The 17,883-nt window shown below is 46.1% G+C and overlaps 1 protein-coding gene across 1 annotated transcript in view; it reads left to right on the forward strand.

The window, feature by feature from the left end:
- The window catches only part of ULK2 (unc-51 like autophagy activating kinase 2), a 146,717-nt gene that overhangs the window by 84,093 nt on the left and 44,741 nt on the right, over positions 1–17,883 (forward strand). The window contains exons 13-16 of the mRNA XM_087702817.1: positions 4,336–4,507; positions 7,930–7,993; positions 12,412–12,549; positions 16,169–16,314. Coding sequence (XP_087558943.1) covers positions 4,336–4,507; positions 7,930–7,993; positions 12,412–12,549; positions 16,169–16,314 — 520 coding nt within the window. The remainder of the gene's footprint in view (positions 1–4,335; positions 4,508–7,929; positions 7,994–12,411; positions 12,550–16,168; positions 16,315–17,883) is intronic.

Raw genomic sequence — 17,883 nt, forward strand, 5'->3', positions numbered from 1 at the left:
TACCCACCTCAGAAGGATGGAAGGCTGAGTCAACCCTGAGCCCGTGAGATTAGAACCGCTGAACTGCAGAACTGCAGTCAGCTGAAGTAGCCTGCAGTGCTGCACTCTAACCACTGCGCCACCTCGGCTCTTATTCTGTTATGATTTATTCGATTCGATTCACAAATAGATTAACAGAGTTGGAAGGGACCTTATCAGTCATCTAGTCCAACCCCCCCACCCCTAAGCAGGAGACCCTACACCATTTCTGATAGAGGGCAATCCAGTCTCTTCTTGAAAGCTCCTAGTGATGAAGCTCCCACAACTTTATTCTGTTCTGTTCTATTCTATTCACTAGACTTGTATCCCACTTCACAGTGCTTTTACAGACTTATGTCCCGCTTCACAGTGCTTTTACAGCCCCCTCTAAGCGGTTTACAGAATCAGCCTCTTGCCCCCCAACAATCCGGGTCCTCATTTTACCCACCTTGGAAGGCTGAGTCAACCTTGAGCCAGTCAGGATTGAACCTCCTGGCTGTGGGCAGAGTTAGCCTGAAATACTGGATGATAACAACTGTGCCACCATGCCTCTGTGCCTTCCTCCCCTTCCCTTCCCTCCCTCTTTCCTTCCTTCCTTCCCTTCTTTCCTTCGCAATAGCACTTAGACTTACATACTGCCCCATAGGACCTCTTACAGTGTTTACAGAGTCAGCCTCCTGCCCCCCCAACAATCTGGGTCCTCATTTTACCCACCCTGGATGGAATGGAAGGCTGAGTCAACCCTCAGCCAGTCGAGATCGAACTGTTGGCAGCCGGCAGTCAGAAGAAGTCGCCTGCCGTGTTGCATTCTAACCACTGCGCCGTCGCGCGGCTCTTAAGATCCGGTTAGGCCAGTAGGCCTCGGACCCTCAGGGACAGGTGAATTAGTAGCTTTCTTCTTATTCTTACTAACATCCCTTCCTCTGCGCTTTCCTTTGTTCTCGCTTTGGTTTTATGGTTTTTTTTTAAATGTGCCTTTTTAATCCTTAACGGCGACGACGGCTTTTAGGTACTGATTAACCGCATTCGCTTTGTTATACGCCGCCCGGCGTTGCTTCTTTGACGAAACGGGCGGCCGCATTCAATGAGCGTGAAGAAAGAAAATAAAATATTGCATGAACTGGGCCGAAGAACTTCTTTAATTGTGAACTTTGGTTTATAAAAATTTTTTTTTCATTTTCATAACAAATAACCACATGTATACTATGACATAACCAACATCATATTATATTGTTATCAATTCGTCTTACCATCAACAATTATTGGCTCTTCTGCTCTCCATACACCGAATTTATACCCTATTCTTCTCCCTCTCTCCTCCTCCTCCCTACCTCCTTTCTTCCCTCTATCATCCTTCTCTTCTCTGCTTCCCCTTCCTCTCTCCTTCTCCTCTCTCCCCTTTCCACTCCCTTCTTTCTCTCCTCCTCTTCCCCCCCCACCCTCTCTTCTTCCCTTACCTCTCTCCTCTACTTTATATTCTTCATCTCGTTTACTTATTTCAGCCTCTGAGCAAACTCCATTTTATGTTGATGGTGTTTATAATTCCTTTTCAGTACACATATTTAATTTTAACATATATCTTCCTCCTCCTTCTTTTAAAAGAAGAAAAAGTATACATATATAATAATTGTATTTTTAAACTCACGCACCCCCAGCCTATTTTTGGCCGAGATGTAGATCTGGTTACAATTCCCAGCTATTCTCATTATTATGTTTATATAGTTATGCATGCTTACACGTCTCAAATTTGTAGTTCTGTCTTTACAATCTCAATAATTTCCCATTGTAAATATATTTCATGTTCCCTCTCCATTTTTCCATATCTTTCACTTGTGAACTTTAAGGGGAAGGATGACTGTGCATCAAACGTGTTTTGCTTGTGGGATTTCTCGGGTCGCAAGCAATGAAAGAGACCCTGAATTGTAGCTGGAAACTGCAAACTTAGGCCCAGGACTCTTCAACATCTTCATCAATAATTTGGATGAAGGAATAATTGGGGAACTCATCAAATTTGCAGATGACACCAAGCTGGCAGGAATAGCCAACACTCCAGAAGACAGGCTAGAGATACAGAAGGATCTTGACAAACTTCAACATTGGGCACTAGCTAACAAAATGAAATTCAATGGTGAAAAGAGTCAGGTTCTACAGTTAGGCAACAAAAACAAAATGCACAGGTACAGTATAGGTGGTACCTTGCTCAATAATAGTAACTGTGAGAGGGATCTTGGAGTCCTAGTGGACAAGCATTTAAATGGGAGCCAGCCGTGTGCAGCAGCTGCCAAAAAAGCCAACACAGTTCTGGGCTGCATAAACAGAGGGAGAGAATCAAGATCCCGTGAAGGGTTAATACCACTTTATAATGCCTTGGGAAAGACATTGGGAATATTTGCATCCAGTTTTGGTCACCATGATGTAGAAAAGATGCGGAGACTCTAGAAAGAGTGCAGAGAAGAGCAACAAAGAGGATTAGGGGACCGGAGGCTAAAACATAGGAAGAACGGTTGCAGGAACTGGGTAGGTCTAGTTGAATGAAAAGAAGGACCAGGGGAGACAGGATAGCAGCCTTCCAATATCTCAAGGGTTGCCACAAAGAAGAGGGAGTCAAGCTATTCTCCAAAGCACCTGAGGGTAGAACAAGAACCAATGGGTGGAAACTAATCAAGGAGAGAAGCAACTTAGAACTAAGGAGGAATTTCCTGACAGTGAAAACAATTAATCAGTGAAACAGAAGTTGCCTCTCTCTCTTTCTTTCTCAGCCCCCCACCCCCCACGTTTTTGGCCTAGCAGGCTTCAGGGAGCAAAAATGGACCCACCACCCCTACGTTTCTGGAGAACTTGTAATTTAATAAAATGCTTCAAAACTATTTTTTAAAAGAAGTTCTGAAGATCAGCTGTGCTGACGGTCAGTTCTAGTCCTGTCTTAGCCATGAAAGCCAGCTAGGTGACTTTGGGCCAATCAACAGGAGACTGGGAGTTCTAGTCCCGTTTTAGGCATGAAAGCCAGATGGGTGACTTTGTGCCAATCACCAGGAATCAGTGAGTCCTAATCCCACTTTAGGCATGAAAGCCAGCTGGGTGACTTTGGGCCAGGCACCAGGAGTCAGTGAGTTCTAGTCCCCCCTTAGGCACAAAAGCCAATCTGGTGACTTTGGGCCAATCACCAGGAGTCAGTGAGTTTTAGTCCTGCCTTAGGTATGAAAGCTGGCTTGCTGGGCCAATCACTAGGACACTGTGAGTTTGCAAAGAAGGTGGAAATAACATACTTTACACCTTTCTCCCAAACCTCTGAAAAATTATTGAATCAGTACTGGACCAGTGTGGTCCAAAACAAAATCAGAACATTCCCATGCTAAACGCGCTTTGCAGACCCCTAGTTTCCCGTCATTATTTGGAACAGTTGCAAAATAATTTCTTTTTATTTGGATAAAACGAGCTTTTTAAAATCATGCTAGTATATGCATTTTTGCAGCAGTTCTCACTAGGAAAATGATGTTGCTTACAGCTTTCAAAATAAGGAAATATAAACGAGCACCAGTTCTACCAGTTCTAGTCCCGCCTTAGGCACGAAAGCCAATCGGGTGACTTTGGGCCAATCACCAGGAGTCGGTAACTTCTAGTCCCATTTTAGCCATGAAAGCCAGCTGGGGGACTTCAGGCCAATCACCAGGAGATGGTGAGTTCTACTCCCGTCTTGGGCACAAAAGCTGATTGAGTAACTGAGCCAACAACAGGGGACGGTGAGTTCTAGTCCCGCCTTCCATGAAAACCGACTGAGTAACTTTGGGCCAATCACCAGAAAGACAGTGAGTTCTAGTCCCGCCTTCCACGAAAACCGATTGAGTAACTTTGGGCCAATTACCAGGAGGTAGTGAGTTCTAGTTCTACCTAAGGGATGAAAACGAGCTGGGGGGACTTCGGGCCAATCACCAGGAGAAATTTCCTGACAGTGAGAACAATTAACCAGTAGAACAGAAATTGCCTCCAGAAGTTGTAAATGCTCCAACACTGGAAGTCTTTAAGAAGATGCTGGATAGCCATTTGCCTGAAACGGTATAGGGTTTCCTGCCTAGGCAGGGGGTTGGACTAGAAGACCTCAAGATCCCTTCCAACTCTGCTATGCTATTCTATCTCAGTTGCTCTTCTCTGCACTTTTTCCGAAAGTCTCAAACATTCTGGCTGGGGAATTCTGGGAGTTGAAGTCCGCAGGGTCTTCAAGTTGCCAACACCTCTGCTATAGAGAGATCATAACAGGTGGGAATTTCCCCACCTGCCTTTGCAAGCCTGCTGCCTCTGACTCCTCCACCTTCTCTCCAGTCCCTTCCAGATATGCAGCACATCCAAGAAGACAACCTGTCCTCTCCTCCCTTGGGGCCTCCCAACTACCTTCAGGTATCCAAAGATTCGGCCAGCACCAGTAGCAAGAATTCCTCCTGCGACACCGATGACTTTGTCCTGGTTCCACACAACATCTCTTCCGACCAGTCCTGTAAGGTTCCCACTGGATGAGTAAACCAGCTTCCCCCCACAATTCTTGGTTTCCCTCTTGCTTGACGCTTTAACTGACCTCCCCCCCGAGGAGTGTGGCAGAGTTAGGTTGTGTGTTTTGTAGCAGGTTTGATTTGTATTAAAGGACCCTCATGTGGGTCGGTCACTGGGGAACAGAGGTTCTGCCTTCCTCGGACTCTGGAGCCTGTCTTCTCTCTCGTGGCACGACAAAACCGCGCTCGTCAAAATAGCGGTGATAAAATCGTGTCGCTAAAGCCGCGACGTCATCACCGCCGCGACAACAGTGCGGCAACAGAAGGGCGCTTTAAAACGGCGCTGCGGCAGAAAGCCGATTTCAATTAAGGTAAGGGTTAGGATTAGGTTTAGGGGTTAGGGTTAGGTTTAGGGTTAGGTTTAGGGTACTGAGTGCTTGGGAATGCGCGGATTTGCCCTCCGCGATTATGTCATCGTTGTAGGGTCGCGTTTTTCCTTAGTGCTTCGAACGGCGCGAATTAGTCTTCGCGCTTATGTCTCCGCGGATAAGGGCTTCGCAGATTTGTGGTGGAACCCTTCTCTCTAGCAGTGTGTGTGCTTTAGGCTGTTCTCTGTGTGGTATTTATATGGTTCCTGCTGTGTGTGTGGCTTTTTAGATGTTTATTGGGGTGTTGATGCCTGGTTATTACTGTTTCCCCCCAAAATAAGACCTACCATATAAGCACTTTTTTCCCTCAAAAAAGAGGCTGAAAATCTGGGTGCGTCTTATACACTGAATGCAGCATTTTTTGCCTCCCAACCCCCCCCCCTTTTTGCAAAAATGGCCCTGTGGAGGGTTTGGGAGGCTTCCAGAGAGCTCCTGGGGGCTGGGAAGGGCAGAAATGAGTGAAAAACGGGCCGTTTTCTGCTCAATTTTGCCCCTAGCCCCCAGGAGTACTCTATAAGCCTCCTAAAGGCTATGCATGCACTTTTTTTGATGAAAAAGGGGGCATTTTTGCTCATTTGGAAGGGGGGGTACCCCCAGTAACACACTACAAGCCTCCTAATGGCTATTCATGCCCTTTTTTTGGAGAAAAAAATGGTCCCGTTTTCGGAAAAAAAACAGGCCATTTTCGTGAGGTCTGCGAGTGCAAAACCCTTTTTTAAAAAAATTTCCTCTTCAAAATCTTGGTGCGTCTTATACACTGGTGCATCTTATAGTCTGAAAAATATGGTAATCTGAAAATAAGCCCTAGCATGATTTTTCAGGATGCTCGTAATATAAAGCCTGCCCCAGTTAAGATCGTCAGGGACACGGTGGCTAAGACCCTGAACTTGTCGATCAGAAAGGTTGGCAGTTTGGCGGTTCGAATCCCTAGCGCTGCGTGATGTAGTGAGCTCCCGTGACTTCTCCCAGCTTCTGCCAACCTAGCAATTCGAAAGCATGTAAAAATGCAAGTAGAAAAATAGGAACCACCTTTGGTGGGAAGGGAACAGCGTTCCATGCGCCTTCGGCGTTTAGTCATGCCGGCCACATGACCACAGTGACATCTTCGGACAGCGCTGGCTCTTCAGCTTTGAAACAGTTAGTTTCATTTCAGCAGACAAGCCCAGATAGACAGTTACCATATTTTTTGGTGTATAAGACGCACCTTCCCCCCCTCCAAAAAAAAGAGGGTGAAAATCTGGGTAAGTCTTATATATTGAATACAGCATTTTTAGCCTCCCAAACCCCCGCCCTTTTCATAAAAAATGGACATGCAAAGGGTTTGGGAGGCCTGCAAAGTGCACCTGGGGGCTGGGGAGGGCAAAAGCGAGTGAAAAACGGGCCATTTTTTTGCTTGTTTTTGCCCAGCCCCCAGGAGCACTCTACAAGCTTCCTAAAGGCTATGCATGCCCTTTTCTGGCAAAAAACACCGGGGACATTTTTGTGAAAGATGGACCATTTTTGCTTGTTTTTGCCCACCCAGCCCCCAGGAGTGCTTTGCAGGCCTCTCAAACTCTCTGCATGCCCCATTTTTCACAAAAAAATGCATCTTATACTCCGGTGCGTCTTATACTCTGAAAAATACGGTAGTTTCTTAAGTTTCTGTTTCAATTCTTTGCACAGACTCAGATCTGCTTGAGCTCCCATTGGCTGACTTAGTTGCTATGCCTTTTCATTGGCTGACCTTGTTCCCATGTCTCTCCCAGTCATGAATATTTGAACAGGGAGTTGAGAAGTTTTGTACCCAAGCTTTTATTTTATTTTATTTTTTTCTTTTGCATTTGCCAGGGGACCATGCAAACACAATCCGAGTTGTCTCGGATTCAACGGAATCAAAAACATGTTTTGTTCTCTCTCTTATCAGAGAGAAGTGCCAGTTCAGAGGAATACATTCCTCTTTTGAGTTCCTTGTCTTCGTGACCCTTTCCTTTCCTGAACTCTGGTAGAGAGAAGGAGGCCTTCAAAGAGCAAACCTTTTTTGTTTATAAAACCAGAGCAGGAGGTGGTGGGTATCGAATTGCAGTTGGGAAGAATCTCTAGGCTCACGCCTAGGTGCGGCTTTAATTGCTTTATTGCAGACAGTGGGAAAAAGAAAACAGCTTCATTTGTTCCACAGCAGGGGTGTCAAAACTCGATTTCGTTGAGGGCCGCATCAGGGTTGTGTTTGATCTTGGAGGGCCAGGAGGGCGTGGCCAGGGGGTGTGGCCAGCTCGATGTCAGTCATCTGGGAGCACCTGTGGTGGCCAAGAGCTAATGCAGGACTTCCCTGAGACCCTCATTCACCCTCATTATAACCTCCTTCCTTCCCTCCCTCCCTCCCTTTCCTTCCTTCCTTCCATTTCCCTCATTTCCTCCTTCCTTCCTTCCTTCCCTCTCTCCTTTTCCTTCCTTCTTTCCATTTTCCTCCTATCCTCCTTCCTTCCTCCTTTCTTTCCTTTTCCTTCCCTCCCTCTCTCCCTTTCCTTCCTTCCTTCCATTTTCCTCATTTCCTCCTTCCTTCCTTCCCTCTCCCTTTCCTTCCTTCCTTCCTTCCTTCCATTTTCCTCATTTCCTCCTTCCTTTCTTCCCTCTCTCCCTTTCCTTCCTTCTTTCCATTTTCCTTTTATCCTCCTTCCTTCCTTTTCCTTCCCTCCCTCTCTCCCTTTCCTTCCTTCCTTCCATTTTTCTCCTATCTTCCTCCTTCCTTCCTTCCTTCTCTTCTTTTCCCTTCCCTCTTCATCCTCCTTTCTAGAGTTGGGAACGACTAGCACATACGTGCAAGGAGAACCTTTATGTTAGGCTTAAAATGGCCGAGGCTGGAGACCCCTGTACAAATGCCTTGCCCTGTCAGTGTTGACTGGACTGTCGTTTTCTGTTAGCTTGTTTATCTGAAATTCTGAATTGATAGGCCCTCGAGTGGGGTATCGCAAGTGGACAAGTGTATAAAAGGAGCCTGTTGTGCGATCCGTCTCTTTTCCCTGCAGATGATCTCCCGCTGGCCACCACCGTGGGCCGGAGAGCCTCGAGCGAGTTCCTGATGTGTGGAGGGTAAGTAGTTGAGTTGACTTTTACTTCATTGTCACTGCATCCCGCACAACGGAATTAAATGCCGCCTTCCGTGTACATTATAACTATAAAACAAAGACAAGGGTGAGACAGAATATCACGGAATCTGGGACAAATGGTACCGATGGTTAGAAAATAAGGGAAAAGGCCGGGACAGAAAAACACAAGACAAGTTAAGAATTGGAAAATTAATGGTATTAAGTTTATGTGACAGGTAGGAATCGGATATGTATTTGTATGGTTAGTAATCAGGTAGAAGAAGGGATTAATGGACAGGTAATCTGACTGACTACACCTACCTATGTAATGGATATGAAATGTAATTGTCGTACGATCCAAAAATTATATGGAAATGTTTATGCCAGAAATGTCGCACTACGTCCAGTGTTTTTAACGTTTATCTAATAATAAACTTTTTGTTTAAAAAAACCCATAAAACAAAAACACACATCCTTCACATCAGAGGTGGGTTCCTACCAGTTCGTACCTATTCGGTAGAACCGGTTCGTCAAATCTACCGAACCGGTTAGAAGAGGTTCCACCAGTGGACACGGAAAGCAGGCCACACCTACAGAAGAGGTTCCAAAAGTTTTTGAAACCCACCACTCACACACACACACACACACACAGAGAGAGAGAGAGAGAGAAAGAAAGAAAGGAAGAAAGAAAGAAAGAAAAAAAAGTGAGAGAGATGAAAGAAAAAAAGGAAAAAGGGACAGAGAGACAAAAGGAAGGAGAGAGAGAGAGAGAACACATGGCCGGCAAGCTACTCCCACCAGGTCACATGGCCGGCAAGCCACTCCCACAAAGGAGGCCACACCCACAGAGTAGGTTCCCAAAAAAATTGAAACCCACCACTGCTTCACATGCTATATAATTAAAACTGAAAATATTGCATTAATATCTCACTATACAGTAGGATTCGATATAGTTACTGCCCTGGGATAGAAGCCGTTTTTCAGCCTATTTCTCCTTGTTTTTATTGTCCTGTATCGGCTGCCGGATGGTAATAGTTCAAAAAAAAAAGAGGGGGGGGGAGCCCAGGATGAGATGGATCTTTAGGGATGTTTTGAACCTTCTTAAGGCAGCAAGAGATAGAAAGCTTTTCCGTTGAGCCTCTGGAGCGCTAACGACCACAGCTGAGCCTAAAATGTCCGTGGTTAAGTGGGTTTTGCCCCATTTTATGACACTTTTTTTGCCACAGCTGCGAAGTGAATCACAGCAATTGATAAGTTAGTAACCCAGTTGCTAAGTGAATCTTGGCTCTGTCCCCTTTCCCTCCCCCCGGATTTTGCTCGTCGCAAAAGGGGACCGCGTGGCCTTGGGACACAGCAACGGATCATAAGTATGAACCAGTTGCCAAGCATCCATAATTTCGATCATGGGGATGCTGCAAAGGTCGTAACAGTGAAAAATGACCCTTTTGCATTTTCAGTGCCGTTGTAACTTTGAACGGTCACTGAACGAGCCTGTTGTAAGTCGAGGACTACCCGTGTTAGCCTTTTCATCTGAAAATCTCAGCGTACGCCCTACAGAGACAGAATCCCAGAATTCTCTCCTCTGATGGAAGTCGCTAGGCTGGAAGTTGTTAAGAGTTTTTTCAGCTCAACACACTAAGTAAATTATTCGGCCGGATACATTTAAATAAGAAACTTCTTTATATACAATGATATAAAGTAGATGCATGTGCTGGAAGGAATGTCCATCTGGGTTCAGTTCCAATCGGGGGGGAAATTATTTGCATTTTTTATATGGCACTAAATCAGGGGTCCTCAAACTGCGGCCCCTGGGATGGATGCGTGCAACGAATGCTTGTGTTGCTGCAGAGAGTCTTCCCCTTCGGGGTCTTTTTGCGCAGGTCGGAGGGGGGCAGAAATTCTGACTTGGGGTCTGCTTCAGCCTCCTGGTTGGGGGGCTTTGGGTGAAGGCTGGAGGGAAGAGCCGCTGGTGGCGAAGAGCCGGAGGGCCTCGTTCCAGTGGGGCTGCATCATGGCCTGGAACTGGCTGACCATCTCAGCCCGCTGAGCCTCCAGGCGCCGGCACCTGGCCGTGCACTCCCGTGGGTCTTTCCTCTGCTTGGAAAGCCTATGCTCCTAGTCCTCAGTGAGGTGCTTCTGCTGAGCCTCCTCCTCGGTCAGATCCAATTTGAACTGAACTGTTGTGCCAACTCTTTCTCATGGAGGCTGCTTAGCTCCAGCAACTGCTTCCTGTTGGGGCCCTAAGGAGCCCGGGCGGGCAGGCAAGGAGGGGCTGGGAGGGGAGGGACGAGTAGAGGCTGGCAAGGTGCCCCTCGATGTGAGTGACATTGTGTTGGCCACGCCTGCCCAGTCACATTATCACCTAGCCACGCCCACCCACCCAGTCGTTAGGCAGATCATATTAGTGGTCCCTGGGATTTACAGTTATTAATTTAGTGGTCCCTGAGGTCCGAAAGGTTGGTGACCCCTGATTTTAGGCTTAAGCCAGGCTCTGAGCAGTCCCCATTGGCTGACCTGTTCCCATGTCTATTCCGGCTCATAATTACTTATATACCGACAGAAGCTACTTCCCTGCCTCCCGCACTCCCAAGCGTGGGTTTGAACCACCCCATCTGGAAGGTGTTCGGAGCCGATGAGCTGAACTCAGACTTTTTGGGGAGGGGGAGGGGGGGACAGAAACAGGCCAGAATCTTAGCCCCAGCTGGCCGTCTTCCAGGGAAGCCGGCAACCTTCGCTCTCTGCATTTGCAGCCCCAGGTGCCGAGTGCAAGCAGGTGCGTGCCCTGCCCTCCCTCTGCCCAGGTGGCTCCCCGCTGCTTTGTTGACTATCCAAGGGACAAGTTACATCATCTGTTTTCTTCTTTTCTTCCCCCCGGGGTCCTTTTCCCAAGTCTCCTGACTTTTATGAGCCTTGAATCAACAAACTCAGTCGGCCATCCTGACTTCTGAACTTCCTGTTCTCCCTTTCCCTGGTGGGTTTTCCTAGAAAGGGAGGTTTTGTTTTGAAAAGCTTTAAAGGGGAAGGAGGAGGGGGAATCAGGGCTCGGCGCCTGCCCGCCACATCTCAAACCGCCAGAAAGAAAAGGGAGAGGAGAGGCAATCCATTTCTTTTTTTAAAAAAATGTTTATATCGCAACCTCTTTCTTTCTTCTTTTTCTTTTTTTAAATATTGCATGCCCGAATTTTCCAGCTGTTGGAAGAAATGTCCTCCTGGGTTCAGTTCCAAGTTGGGGGGTGGGGTGGAGGGAAGGACACTGGAAAGATGGTTTAATGGTGGGCAGGATCACATGGCTTGAGCTCCTGAAAACATGCTTCCAGATGTTGCGTGAAGAAGAAAAAAGAGAGAGAGAATAAAGGGACTTGTTGAGAATTCCTGAGTTTTTTAATACTCTCTGTTCAGCCCCGCCTCTCTGTTTCCTGTTTCTGTGTAAGAAATGTATTCTGATTGGTTGTCAGACTCCTGGGGGGGTGGGTATCTTAGCTAACTTTGTAGGCTGTGTGTCTTTTGAGCCATGGGAGTTTCTGGGGCAGGCAAATACTACCTTTGTTATGTAGACTAGCCCAGCCTTTAATGGCTAATTGACAGAGGGGCGGGCAGCAAGCTGCAGGGAGTTCCTTTGTCTTTAGAAAACACGTTTCTCCCTTTTCACATCTAGGGAAATATAATATTCTGCCTTTTTTTTTTAATTAGCAGATTTTTTATTATTTTTTCCCTTCTACAACATCTTGCAGTCATTACATCAACATTGTTATGTCATCATACCTGTACATGTATATAATATTTCGCTTCTATATTTACCCACAGTTCTATATATATATTTATATATAGTTTTTTGGCTTAATTATTTTATTCTTGTTTTGCAGCCATTTGTACCAATTGTTCCAAATTTCATAATATTCCGACTCTTCTTTATCTTTTAATTTCAGTGTTAATTTGTCCATCTCTGCACAATCCAAAGTTTTTTTTTATCACTAATTCGTCCGAGGGGGGTATTATTTTCTTTCCAGCATTGGGCAAATGCTATTCTAGCTGTAGTTAGCAGACGTGCTAATATGTACTTAATTTTCTTTGTATATTTCCCTTTGATTATTCCCAGCAGAAGGATTTCGGGTTTGTATTTTATCTGTTCTCCTGTAATTTCTTGCACCCATTTCCAAATTTTTGTCCAATATATTCTGCCTTTTCAATATTTCCCAGGATATTTCATTCTTCCCGGAGAGGGGTGGGTGCTAACTTCCTTCAAAGCCAGGCCTCCTCCGTGAGAGTTCCCTCCCCTCTGATCTCTTTCGTGCTCTTCGCCATCGTCTAACACTTAGCCATGAAAGTTTCTCTCCGTGGAGAAGAGGACTTGGTGGCACTCCTCGTGGCCCAGAAGTTGTCCTGCCTTTGTTCATTGCAGCTCTCTTTGTCCCTCATCTGCAGGCAGTGCCAGCCTTCCGTCTCTCCCCGGAGCGAAACGGTGCCCATCCCGGTCCCTACTCAGCTACGGAACTACCAGCTCATAGAGCAGAACCTGACGTCCGCCACCAGCCCGGGGTCAAATCCCCACGGGTCACCAAGGTAAGATCTCCCAAGTCCCTGGATCTTCGGCTGGGTTCTGACCGAGGCTTCCCAAGAGCCTGAAGCAAACTTCTTGTCCCGACAAAAGCCCCTTTTATTAATTGACTCTGAATTCTGGTCCTTCACATCCAGCAAAGTCTTTCAGGGGAGGATTTACAGTCACAGACCTTATCTGGCTTGGAGAGCTGCGAGGCCGATATTGGCAGAACTTGGCAAGGAGCCTCAGAGAGTCCTAAACCAATTAAGTGAACTAATTGTCTCCTGCAAACTCCACTCCCCTTTCGCTCCTCTTTTATTCCCCATGGGAGGGGCCATTCATCGTCCACCTGTGGCCTTACTCCCAAGTCGACCCCTTTAGCTGTTCCCTTCATCTGTCAACTCTGCACATGCACACACTGGGAACAGGCTCCAGCTGTTCTTCTGCCCCACTGATGTCCAACTCCGAAGGCAGCTGATAACTGGAATACGGCCCTGGCCCCCTCTCTGCCTCCCACACGAAGCCCTCATCAGAGCCTTCCCCAGACTCCAGGACTGGCCCAGGTTCCTCCCCAACCTCCTCACTGCCCGAATCTGCTGCCAGCCACAACATTGACTTACGACCACAATTGAGCGCAAAATTGTTGTTGCTAAGCAAGTGTTAAGTTGCTCTGTGAGTTTGGCCTCACTTTACGGCCCTTCTTGCCATGGTCGTTAAGTGAATCACTACATGTGTGAAGGTAGTCACAGGGTCGTTAAGGGAATCTAGCTTCCCCATTGACTTTGCTCATCAGAAGGCCACAAATGTTGATCCCATGAATGACTCTGGGACACTGCGGCTGTCATAAGTACGAATCAGTTGCCAAGCATCCAGATTTTGATCCCGTGACCACGGGGATGCCACAACGGTCGTAAGTGTGAAAAACGGTCACGAGTCATTATTTTTCAGTGCCCTTGTAACTTTGAAGGGTCACTAAACTGAACTCTTGTAACTTGAGGATTACCTGCATTTGACTGGCTTCCCCAGCGAAAATCAGATACAGGTAGTCCTCGACTTACGACCACAATTGTGCCCAATATTTATGTTGTTAAGTGAGACAGTTGCTAAGTGAGTTTTGACCCACTTCCCCGACCTCTCCTCTCGCCACAGTTGTTAAGCGAATCGCTGCAGCTATTAAGTTAGTCACACGATTCACTTAACGACTGCTGGGGTTTGCTTAGCACCCCCAGGGCAAAGAAAAGAAAAAAAAGGTGAAATTGGGTGGGAGCCACTTAGCGAACGCCTCGCATAGCAACGGGATTTTTAATTCCACTTGCGGCCTTACGGAGGGGACTGGCTGTACTCCACCTCTGCCTGGCGGATGGTAGACCCGGATTTTTATTTTATTTTTTTTTAAATGTATTTCTAAGCCGGATTTTCCTGGAGTGGAACGGAGGGGCCTGGTCCAAACTTTGCCTTGTAGAAGCAGCTCAATTGCCGATTGGGTAGGCAGGGAGAGAGAGAGACAAGAAGAGGTAGCTAGATACAGACAGATGGCAGACAGACAGACGGGTATAGCTATAGGAGACCAGATTAGGTGGGCAGAGATGGATGGATGGATGGATGGATGGATGGATGGATGGATGGATGGATGGATGGATGATAGAGAGAGAAGAGACGAGAGAGAGATGTACACACACACAAATCCTATACTTTCTACACTACACTACACTACTATATACTACGCTACACTACTCTATGCTACACTACACTACTCTATGCTACACTATGCTATACTCCTTTGTACTACACTATACTATACTACTCTTACTACTCTATGCTACACTACTCTATACTACGTGACCCATCAAAACCGCGGAGGACAAAATCACGCTCGACGAAAGCGCGCATGTGACCTCATCACAGCGCGACGAAAAAAATTAAAAATTGAAATAAAATTAAAATTAAAGCAAGCCGATTCACGTTAGGGTTAGGGTTAGGTTAAGGGTTAGGGTTAGGTTTAGAGCGTTAGGTTAAGGGTTAGCGTTAGGTTTAGCGTTACGTTAACGGTTAGGTTTAGGGTTAGGTTTAGGGTTAGGTTTGGGGGGTTAGGGTAAGGTTTTCGCTTTATTTTTACATTTTTCGATCACAGTGCGATGTTTTCGTCGCACTGTGATGACGTCAAATGCGCGCTTTCGGCGAGCGTGATTTTGTCCTCCGCGATTTTGTGGTGGAACCCTATACTACACTATACTACTCTATGCTACACCACACTATACTGTACTGTACTGTACTGTACTGTACTGTACTGTACTATACTATACTATACTATATGCTACACTACTCTATACTATACTATACTACTCTATACTAAACTACACTATACTACTCTATGCTACACCACACTACCGTATGCTATACTATACTATACTATACTATACTATACTATGCTATACTATATGCTACACTACTCTATACTATACTTAGCCTCTACCTAGGATCAAACTCACAGCCTCCTAATTGTGAGGCAAGAGCTCCACCTCTAGGCCGCCACACTACTCCACACACACACACACAGAAATGCAGAGAGAGAGAGAGAGAGATAGGTATAGATGTAAATCAGGGGTGGGTTCTAGTCGGTGGTACTGCTGCTTTGCTCGTGTGCACTCTCGCGTGCAGGCGCAGTCCAATAGAAATTGTTGATCGCATGCACAAAACTCCAAAACGAGACGGTGGCAGCGACTGGGGAGACAGTTCGGAGGCATGGCCAGCCTGGGTCCCTGCTGGTTTTGCAACCCAGGCCAGCATCCCACTACCGGTTGGGACGCAGCTCTGATGTAGATATGGAGAAATAGACATAGATAACCAATTTTGTTCTATTTTGTACAATGACAATGAAGACTAGGTAGGTAGGTAGGTAGGTAGGTAATGATAGATAGATAGATGATAGGTAGGTAGGTAGGTAGGTAGGTAGGTAGGTAGGTAGGTAGGTAGGTAGGTAGGTAGAGATAGATAGATAGATAGATAGATAGATAGATAGATAGATAGATAGATAGATAGATAGATAGATACAGAGAGAGAGAGAGATTAGGTAGGTAGGTAGGTAGATAGATAGATAGATAGATAGATAGATAGATAGATAGATAGATAGATAGATAGATAGATACAGAGAGAGATAGAGAGAGATTAGGTAGGTAGGTAGGTAGGTAGGTAGATAGATAGATAGATAGATAGATAGATAGATAGATAGATAGATAGATAGATAGATAGATAGATAGATAGATAGATAGATATTAGGATAGATAGAGATTAGGATAGATAGATAGATAGATAGATAGATAGATAGATAGATAGATGATAGATAGATAGATAGATAGATAGATAGATAGATAGATAGATAGATAGATAGATATTAGGTAGGTAGATAGGTAGGCAGGCAGGCAGACAGACAGACAGATAGATAGAATTGTATGTATATGTGTATGTACAAATATCCTTGCTGTAACTAAGGAAATAGTCAAAGATTAAACATTTGGAGATTGCCCTTCTGTCAGGATGTTGCCAGATGGGCAATATATACAGATTTTCCCTTCGTTTTCCCCTGGGTGTCTTAGCTTGTTATTCTGGGTTTCTTTTATTAAACTTTTTCTCTTCTCCTTTCAGATCTGGGGCAGTGCGGCGGTCAAACACCAGCCCTTTGGGCTTCCTGAAGACCGGCTCCAGCTCCCCGGTGCAGGCGGACACTGTCCAGACTGTGGGGCGCAGGCTGTCCACGGGGTCTTCGAGGCCGTATTCCCCTTCACCGCTAGGTGAGCCCCAAAATTACAGCACCAGCCCAAAATCGTGATCTAAAACCCAAGGGGCAAGAAAGAGAAGAAAGGGGGGAAGGAAGGAGGGAGGGAAGGAAGGAGAGAAGAAAGGAGGGAAGGAAGGAGAGAAGAAAGGAGGGAAGGAAGGAGGGAATGTAGGAGAGAAGGAAGGAGAGGAGGAGAGAAGAAAGGAGGGAGGGAAGGAAGGAGAGAAGAAAGGAGAGAAGGAAGGGGGGAAGGAAGGGGGAAAGGAAGGAGAGGAGGAGAGAAGAAAGGAGGGAAGGAAGGAGGGAAGGAGAGAAGAAAGGGGGGAGGGAAGGAAGGAAGGAGGGAAGGAAGGAGAGTAGGAGAGAAGAAAGGAGGGAAGGAAGGAGGGAAGGAAGGAAGAAGAAGTAGGAATGTAAGATAAGATGGAGTTATGGGATGGTAAGAAAGCAATTTCAAGTATATTGTCAACTGTAGGGGGGAAATTGTTATAAATACATATTATTAATAACAGTTATGAGATCATGTAATTGTGAATGTATATATTAAATTAATTAAATAAATAAATAAAAAAATAAAACCCAAGAGGCAACCTCTTTGGGCCTCTACCGGTCATCCTCGACTTATGACCGCAATTGAGCCCAGCATTTCCATCACTAAAGCGAGACGTTTGTTAAGTGAGGTTCCCCCCCCCCATTTTAAGACCTCTCTTGCCACCGTTGTTAAGCGAATCACTATAGTAGATAACTTAGCAACCTGGTTGTTAAGTGAATCTGGCTTCCACATTGACTTTCCCTGTCAGGAGGTCGCAAAAGGGGATCGCGTGGCCCCTGCGACGGTCATAAGTATGAACCCGCTGCGAAGCCTCTGAATTTTGATCACCTGATCGTGGGCCTGGTATGAAGGTCGTAAGTGTGAAAAAACGGTCCTAAGTCACTTTTTTCAGTGACACTGCAACTTTGAACGGTCACTAAATGAACGGTTGTAAACCGAGGACTAGCTGTATAGTGTTTACGGAGAGCGATTATGCTGTAATCCTCGGGCTGGGCTGTGACTGGGGAGATGGTGGTTCCAACCTGTTTTTTTTTACTCGCTCGTCTGGTGGTTTTGCATGGGGTTTTTTCCCCCTGGTTTTAGTACAGGTGGTCCTCGACTTACAACGGTTGATTCAGTGACCATTCGAAGTTACAACAGCGCTGAAAATAGCAACTTATAACCATTTTTCATACTTATGACCCTTGCAGTGTCCCCACAGTCATATGAGCTACATTCAGACCTTTGGCAACTGATTCATATTTATGACGGTTGCAGCGTGCCGGGTCATGTGATCTCCTTTTGCGACCACCTGGCAAGCAAAGAGGCGAGCATGATTCACTTAAGGTGACGCAATGGTTAGAGTGCTGTACTGCAGGCCACTTCAGCTGACTGCTATCTGCAGTTCGGCGGTTCAAATCTCACCGGCTCAAGGTTGACTCAGCCTTCCCTCCTTCCGAGGTGGGTAAAATGAGGACCCAGATTGTTGGGGGCGATGTGCTGACTCTGTAAACCGCTTAGAGAGGGCTGAAAGCCCTATGAAGCGGTAGA

The sequence above is a fragment of the Thamnophis sirtalis genome, unplaced genomic scaffold (assembly GCF_051295495.1).
Source record: "Thamnophis sirtalis isolate CommonGarterSnake01/CBP01778 unplaced genomic scaffold, rThaSir2_p1.2 scaffold_17, whole genome shotgun sequence".
Taxonomy (NCBI): Eukaryota; Metazoa; Chordata; class Lepidosauria; order Squamata; family Natricidae; genus Thamnophis; species Thamnophis sirtalis.